Here is an 8,872-nt window from a genome sequence, read left to right on the forward strand (position 1 = left end):
TGGTTATTAAACAAATAATTTTTTATATTTGAAAAAAAGAAGATAAGGAAAATTTACATCTAGGGATTATATTGGTTATTAAAAAAACTGAATTTTTGTATTTTTGGAAAAGATAATGAAAGATAAAATTAATGAATGAAGATGATTTTAAAAATTGAGTATTAACCTTTTATTATTTCCATCCTGTAAATTCTATGTTAACAAAAGGAGGAAAAAGAATCAGGAATAGTTCTCTGGAAATTCCTAGTTTTAATACAATTAATCGTTTATTTAGTGACAATTATATTCGATTGACCGTGAATAAAAATGTGAAATTTAAATTAAACTATGGATTCTATCTTATCATAAAGTTAAATATCTGCTACTTTGTTTTATCTTTCGACAGATTGAATTGCTTTATAAGATTTTCAGGTTGACAAAACGCAGTAGTTGTTGAAAAACTTCTATTTAAATAAACTTTTTTGTAATTGTTTTATTTATTTATATTTTTAAAGTATCATCGAGAAATTTATCCTAATAAGCTCGTTCTTGTTTTAAGCATTTTAACGAAGATGGATTTTCTTTATGATATTTTAAATTGATTCTCCACTCATTATTTTTCTACGCATCTGAAACAGAAATAAACATTACACTAATAATATTTTAAGTGTGATATTTTAAAGATACATTTTGTTCTGTAAATACAAAAGAAGGTTCACAAACATGTTCAAACTTTTCAAAAACTTGATATATTTCTCTTTAGTTTTTAGAAAGAAAGATTTCCCCAACTAAAATACAACAAAGTCCACAAAAGAAGACCAAAGAATGAAATAAAACTTTCTTATTCACCTTCTCCACGCAACCGTCCACGCTAGATGTTAAGTTTGTGGACAAGAATTTAGGGTTTATTAAAATTATTCCTATCATATCTAATACTCTTACCTTACTTCAAAAGTATAACCAAATACATGTTTCAAAATAGAAAATATTTTAAATATATAATAATTATTTTTAAAATAAAAAAATTATATTATATTTGATTCCGACTCCTAAACATGTAAAACTATTAAATATGATAAGAACAAAAATATTTTTTTTATAATTATAATACTCATTTTGATTTACATATTAGCATATATTCCATAATTATATTCAGGTATTCTAATTTTGTGTGAAAAATTATTGTAATAGGTAAATGTTGAGGAAAATAAGTTTACGGGTTGAATCAATTGAATTTATGGAAGTAGGATTTAATGTTTTAGTTAAAATACAAATGGCAAAAAATTGATTGTACTTTGTAAGAATTGAAAATTGCCATAATAGTTAAATTAAAAAAATATATTTAAAAACTATGAATATATATCAGTACAAAACAAATATAATTATCATCTTTAAAAGTAATTAAATAATGATAATGCCTTAAAAATATTTTTGATTTGAATTTACAATACTTCTTCAACTATTTTTAGTATACTCGAAACACGGTTTAATTGATTACAAAGATTCTAAAAATCTAAATTCATATGGAAGTGAAGATAATGAGAGAGTTTCGATAAAAAAAAAACATATATCTTATTTATTTTAATTTTAAATTACGAATACATTTTTCAACCAATACGAGTATAGATCAGTTATGATAAGAGACTTTTCATTGTAAAATGTTGTTCATAATGAAATTAACATCGACAAAACCAATTTTTCTTTTCATAATTTCCCCCATAATTAAAAAAAGGAATAATTTTATTTGTCTTCTTAATAATTACAAGCAAAAATAAAATAAAATAAATGATATAAACAGAACACAGAGGTTTCGTGAGAAGCCACCTTCACCCTCCTTAAATGCCAAACACGTGCAAAAATTAATTAATATTCACGAGTGTCATTAATTAAATTATTTATGAGAAGGAGATAATACAATTTTTTAAACCACTTTTTTAATTAAATTTTTTATAAAACTTTTTTTTTACTAAATAGAGATGGAGAAGGATAAGTTATTGATTTTTTAAATAAATTTAATCAATAGAAAATATAAAATGTGTAAAAAAAATGTGTTCATAACATTTTTCAGAATTATCTTATACATTTATTTTGAAAAATTGAATATCAAAACCTTTTTTCCTCTATTTTTCTTCTTTACTATATATATAACTTAATTTTTATGTATATTTAGATGTAATATATTATTTATTAATAGGTTGTCAGATTCACGATACTGTGTAAGTCTTTCTCTGAACTACTATATATAAAAAATAACTGGCTTTTAAACACAATTTAAGAACATTATCTAAATAATAACATAAGGATATTATTTTAAAATTGCATGAGAATTGTCTTTCAGTGGGAAGAAATGGCATTATACGATATTAAAATAAAAACATTATAGGATAATACAAAAGTAAAAATGGTAAAAATATATTTTTAATAATTTGATTTTATATGAGATAATATTAAATAAAAGTGCATTTTTTAGGAAATAAAAGTAGCATTTTATTAATTAATTAATAAAATTTAAAATTACCTTAATTAATTGATAAAAGAGATGCATGTGGTGGTGCCGTGGTACCTTAATTTGCAATGATTAAAATAATAATTCTTAGGGCCAAACTTAATGTCATATAATATTTATATTCGTATATTACTCTCTTCAAAATTTAAAAGAAAAACACTAAATTAAACCAAGAATATTAAAGTAATATTGAACTGTATAAAGATGTTGAATATTTTATTTAATAAACAAAAATATTATTAATGAAATTCAGAATTATTCAGAGGACTGCAGGAATGCCCATGTTAGTATTTTTAATATATTATTAACATACTAGAGTGCTTGGTCATGAAAATAAAATTTATTACAAAAATAAAATTTCTTAGTACTTATTTCAGTAATTAAAACATTCAATAAATTTTGCTAAATGTTTTTTGTTTTTTACTTTTTTGATACACTTTCAAATCCAATTTTAACTACATTCCATTGGCATCTTCTTCAATATTTTAAATTACATTATTGGTTTAATTAAATTTCAACTTATTTGTAAATTGAGTTATTATTTGTTTTTTCTGGTTTATTAAAAATACTAAAAATATTTATATTTTTCAATCGAGTATTAATGTTTAATTCTTTCGTTAATTAAGTGACATGATTATCTATTATAATAAAAATAGAAATCAATATGATTATTTCTTTATTCAACACATTTTCAATAAAAATAATCTGTTTTGTTACATTAATTAACTGCACTACCATTCTTATATTAACCACATGCAAATTTCTTAATATGTAGATATATATAAACAATATGATCGAGTAAGAAATCAACCATGTTACCCAATTAACAAAAGAAAAATTAAATAATAAAAGTTCAACTGAAAAATATAAAAAATTTAAGTATTCAGTAAAGTAAGAAAATTTAACAGGTAATTAAATTAATAGAAAATATTCAAAATTAGGAGTGTCTTGAAAACTTGATTAAGCTTCTATTTTATATGACAAAACAAACTTGCAACTCACTGCACAGATTGAAAAAGCATGGAAAGAGGCGAATTGTTAGCAATGTGTGGTCTGCTGTTACACCATAAAAGGGAGTAGAGTTCCATCTTCTGATCTTGCACACTGAAACTCTTCTCTTCCTTACCAACACCACTTCTTGCACAGTCACATTTGCTTGTTTAGGTGCTGAGAATGTCAGTGACATTCATATTCACACTTTCTGTTGCCATACTATCTGCTGCTTCAGCCTTTGCAGCAGTTCAACACAGGTCACCAGAAGGTAATGTAATGCTCTCTGATTACAAAATTGTATCATATGTGCAACTGTGCTTTGATTCTTATACTGTCACGTGTTGTTGAAAGTTTCACACATACTAAAGATAAGATCAATTTAGAATATATAAGGGAGTGCAAAACTTATCTTAAAAGTCAGTTTTTTGGAGTTGAATTAGACTCAAAATCTACTTTTTAACTTATAGTTTTCACATGTACTAACATTTTGTGCTTGTTTTTCTGTTTTCTGATAGTCTACTTGCAGAATGGTAACTTTGAGGAGAAACCAGACCCCAGATACCTCAAGAAAACTAGACTCATTGGGAAATATGCTCTTCCAAAATGGGAGATCAATGGTCATGTTGAGTATGTGTCAGGAGGGCCACAACCTGGAGGCGTGTATTTCCCAGTTAGTGATGGAGTGCATGCTGTGAGGCTTGGAAATGAGGCTTCAATCTCACAAACTGTGAGGGTTAAGCCTGGGAAATGGTATGCTGTAATTGTACGAGCATCAAGGACTTGTGCTCAAGATGAGATGTTAAGGATCTCAGTGCCTCCACACTCTGGAGATGTTCCTTTGCAGACCCTTTATAGCCTCAATGGTGATGTTATTGCTTGGGGATTCAGGGCCATTTCTTCTGTTACAAAAGTGATTTTCCATAACCCTGGAATTCAAGAAGATCCTTCATGTGGTCCACTGTTGGATGCTGTTGCTATTGCTCGGTTCAACCCTCCAAAGCCTACAAGAGGTAATCAAACGTATCACATTACTTATATGATATTGATTGCTGGAAATCTAAATGCGAGTTCAAGTCCCACGTTAGATGGAAATAGGAAAGTAGACTAGGTTTTGGACAGAGAGTGGTGTTAATCTCTTATATGGTTAAACTCATATTTTATTGGTATTGTATCTTTCTCGATAAACCCAATCAGTTTGATGCATAAAAAAATTGATACAATTTTTAATTTGTGAATGTTCTTTATTTGGGAGTTGGTTTTGGTTATTGGGGTATCTAATAAGATTACATACAATTTGGTCTGTTGCAGATAATTTGGTTAAAAATGGTGGCTTTGAGGAGGGTCCATTCCCTATTTTCAACTCTTCAAACGGTGTTCTGCTACCTCCCAAACAAGAAGATCTTGTGTCTCCACTACCTGGTTGGATGATTGAATCCATCAAAGCCGTGAAGTTCATAGACTCAAAGCATTTCAGTGTCCCACTTGGACATGGAGCAATAGAGCTTATCGCAGGCAGGGAAAGTGTCATTGCCCAAATTCTCAGAACAGATCCCAACAAAGTCTACAACATGAAGTTCGCAGTTGGAGACGCCAAAAATGCTTGTCATGGATCGATGATGGTTGAAGCATTTGCAGCAAAAGATACCCTCAAAGTTCCCTTCAAATCGGAAGGAAAAGGAAAATTCAAGACTGTGAGCTTCAAGTTCAGAGCAATTGAAAACAGAACCAGAATAACATTCTACAGCTCTTTCTACCATACAAGAATTCACGACTATGGATCTCTTTGTGGCCCTGTTATTGATCAAGTTATAGTGTCTCCTGTTGCCTAAGCACTGTTTCTGCCAAACATAGTAATAATTCAGATTTTGCATTGTATGTGGAGATGAAAAATATTGTACCAGTCTTGCGTCTGAATTTGTCCCTTCCTTTTCTTCCTGTAATACAAGTGAATGAGATCAAAATCTATGTTCACCACAAACCTTGATAAAATAATGTTTTGGAGTTTGTATTTCCTCAAATAGGATACTTGCTTCTGACCAGTTGCATAGCTTTGTGTTGGAAATGTAACTCAGATTAAGTAAAAATTAGAAAGTTGAATATATAAGAAAGAAGATGTATAAACTCATTGTATTTTTTATGTCGGATGTGATGTCAATTTTTTTATATGTTCTTCAAAAAAAAAGATCTCGTTAATGATATCAGAGTCAAAAGTTCATTTAATAACTGGTTTAAATGAGTACACTATGATTCTTGTATTTATAAATGTGTCTTATTTTTAATCAAAGGCAGAGTTTATATTACAACAGTTCATTCAAAACTTCCTAATTTGGCGTTCATTTGTTCAGTAACTTAGCTAAGAATACATGGATGTACAACGTTCTCTTTGAATATTTACCAGCTCATTTCCACCTAAAAAATAAGAATGAACCTCCCCAACTCTCAATCATAATCTCACATTATGATTTCTGGCAACACTTTAGATGTTAATTGCTATTGGGGTGTTTCATTTTGTACTATGAACACAGCACAACAACTATAATATTTTCCTTTTCATGCATTCCTAAACTATCAAATGGGATCGCAGATGCATGTGCTAAGGCATCAATAACATGGAATTAGCATCAAACACCAGTGCTACAAATATTTTATTTTATGCACACTTCACAAAACATAAGACTCATCGTAAAGGAAGTACGGAAAGATCTTAAATGCGTACTTGTGACCAAGCATGTGAGCAAAGAAACACAAAGTTAGATCCAAGAAAGACATCTCATATTCTTGAATAGTTTAGATACAGTCAAATGAATATATGGATAGATAAATGAATCTATGTATTTATAAGTCATTCCCCATGTTCTGCTAATTAAAGAAGAACAAAAAAAGTAGAATTGCATGTGGAATTTGTCACCATGAACTGCACAGCGAGGTCTATATCAGGTTTCTCTGTGTCACTGCTAAAATAATCCATCTGGTTTAATGTTTATTGATCAAGAGCTAACATAAAAAAAAAGGTGATGATTGAGTTAACATCAAACTAACTTGAACTATAATTGATACAGAAAGATATGGTACAAAGTGGGTCACATGAATAGTTACCATACCCCTAAAAAAGTAGGCAAATTTCAAATCTCATCATCACCCACATGAATTCGGGAAATGCATCTAAAATTTTAACTGCAAAATCATATGCAGATACCTAAGCAAAGAGTAAACCGAATGAATCAAGAGCAGAACAAACTCTTGGTATGTTCTGCCAGCATTCCAAAATCTCATGAAACAATCAGAAATTTTCATATTCAGCTTCTTTTCATATGTCTCTACCTACATAACATAATCACTGGGATAGGCAATGATTTTGATCAGTACTTAATACTCAGTACACAAGAACATTTCAAAAGTTTACCAGTTGACAACAGATCTACTAAGGGAATGGTGTTCCATGAAAAAATCTAGTTAACTATATCACAAGCTATTTGTCGACAAAGAACAACAATCTTTCATTACACTCATAGTTGAGTACATGATCCAAACTTTCGGTGCCAACCCTCAAGCCGTTTAAAAATAGGCGAGGGACAGCAACCAAAATTCACACCAGTTGGTAACCTTAACCAATTTGTGAATCGAACTAATTATCAAGGAAAGACACACTTGTTTCAGCTCAATAAAATTGTTGTCCAAAACAAGGTCAGATAATTACAACGATGGTTGCAAAGCAGAGAAGCGAATCAAGTACCCAACTTCTGGGACTCAACTCAAACGGGTCAAATTTCAAGTTCTTTTCCCATGATCAACCGACACCGTAAGCAACCCGTTTCAAAGACTCAATTTTTCCACCATGTGCTCAGAAAATTCTTCAACCCAACCTCAATCACGCACGACAGAACCCGTTTCATTCTTGAACCAGACCCTCCACTTTCCCACACCCCTTTTTGTGATTCCTCCTCTGCTCGAGTGTGGTAAAAGCAATAACGTGATGCGAGGGTGCCCACAAGGAAAAATTCGAAATTTCGATGCCTGCATAGCTTAAAGTGAAGCATCTAATCGGAGATAGCATGGTCGTGCCAGCAGAGGAGCATGGCTATGCAGCGTCCGAATATGTAGAAGCGCGTTTTCTGCTGCTTCGCCACCATATAGCACCGTTTTCGAAGGCTCGTTTTCCGGCAAGGTTGAGAGAGAGGCATGGCTAGGTACGATGAATGAATGAAACTACTGGTGTTCGCACTTTGCAGGGAATGCCACATTAACATAACCATCTCTTACTTGGTTTTATAGAACGTGTTGGGGTCCACTCGGTGGTTCAGTAATACTCAATTTTTCTCTTTTGATCTTCAACTTGTTTCAGGGCCCGCTTTTCAACGTTAATGTCGATATTCACCATGCATTATGCTCTGATTTTCATGTCACCATCGTACGCTGGTATCATATACCTCACGCGTATGAAAATAAAGCCACCAATTTCAAATCCTATTTTAACAAAGATACCTTTTGGTCATCACTATTTTATATAAATTGACGAAAAAGAAATATGGAATCTTTTATACAACAAAAAGATAAATTGAATTAATGAAACATTTTTATCCAAACGAAACTTTAATTTCAGTTAAAAAACAGCAACAGTTATAATCATAGTTAAAAAAAATGAATATTAAGTCTAATTTAATTCGATTGATCTTATCTCTAGTTAACATAGAACTTTTAACACACTTTTTCGTATGAAAGATATATATATTTCGAATATGAGACTAAATATTAACGAGTGATCTGATAGCGGTAAAATAATATACCTAACAAATAACAAATATCCTTAATATAAACTCTAACTATAATTCTAATAACATGTTAAAAAGTTGATTTAAAATCTCATAAAATTGGTTTGTAAAAGATTTATACTCGCTTATATATAATTGGTCTTAATCAATGTAAGTCTTTCAATACTTTCAATATGCTCTCTCACGTTGAGATATATATATCTCGAATATGAGATTAAATATTAATGAGTGATCTGATAGCAGTGAAACAATATGTCTAACAAACAACAAATATTGTTAGGATAAATTCTAACTATAGTTCTGATACCATGTTAAGTTGATTTAAACTTAACTCAATCCCACAAAATCGATTTGTAAACTAAGATTTATTATTGCTTATATAATTAATCTTAGTTTATATAAGACTTTTAATACTGTGTACAATGAATCCAATGGAAGACGTTGTCATTTGAAATATAAAAAAGGAAGTAAAAGAAAAATTTGCATGCGTTTTATTACACACATTGAGTTCATAGGAATCTAGAAGGACATAGAAAAGAATACAAGATGGTCAAAAAGAGAGAGAGAGGAGAAAGTTGTATGGATGACAAGGACGATTCCATAAGCAATTAGAAAGAATGGATAA

General features: G+C 30.1%; 1 protein-coding gene and 1 long non-coding RNA gene across 2 annotated transcripts; one reads left to right on the forward strand and one right to left on the reverse strand.

Moving 5' to 3' along the window:
* Nucleotides 1-3,337: 3,337 nt before the first annotated feature.
* On the reverse strand, nucleotides 3,338-4,908 carry LOC128196512 (uncharacterized). The gene is made up of 2 exons (XR_008248867.1): nucleotides 4,770-4,908; nucleotides 3,338-4,479 (listed from the first exon to the last, which is right to left on the reverse strand). It is a non-coding gene; the product is annotated as an uncharacterized LOC128196512 (long non-coding RNA).
* LOC108340757 (protein DUF642 L-GALACTONO-1,4-LACTONE-RESPONSIVE GENE 2) lies at nucleotides 3,611-5,307 on the forward strand. Its single transcript, XM_017578320.2, has 3 exons — nucleotides 3,611-3,746; nucleotides 3,994-4,488; nucleotides 4,787-5,307. The coding sequence occupies exons 1-3, from the start codon at nucleotides 3,659-3,661 to the stop codon at nucleotides 5,305-5,307; spliced, it is 1,104 nt and encodes a 367-aa protein (XP_017433809.1). The 5' UTR covers nucleotides 3,611-3,658.
* Nucleotides 5,308-8,872: the final 3,565 nt, after the last annotated feature.

The sequence above is a fragment of the Vigna angularis genome, chromosome 5, assembly GCF_016808095.1.
Source record: "Vigna angularis cultivar LongXiaoDou No.4 chromosome 5, ASM1680809v1, whole genome shotgun sequence".
Taxonomy (NCBI): Eukaryota; Viridiplantae; Streptophyta; class Magnoliopsida; order Fabales; family Fabaceae; genus Vigna; species Vigna angularis.

Bases quoted from the DNA above. Each gene is read 5' to 3' on its own strand.
- LOC108340757 (XM_017578320.2), top strand. From the start codon at position 3,659: ATGTCAGTGACATTCATATTCACACTTTCTGTTGCCATACTATCTGCT. The intron at 3,747-3,993 runs GTAATGTAATGC...GTTTTCTGATAG, and splicing joins TCAACACAGGTCACCAGAAG to TCTACTTGCAGAATGGTAAC. The intron at 4,489-4,786 runs GTAATCAAACGT...GGTCTGTTGCAG, and splicing joins CCCTCCAAAGCCTACAAGAG to ATAATTTGGTTAAAAATGGT.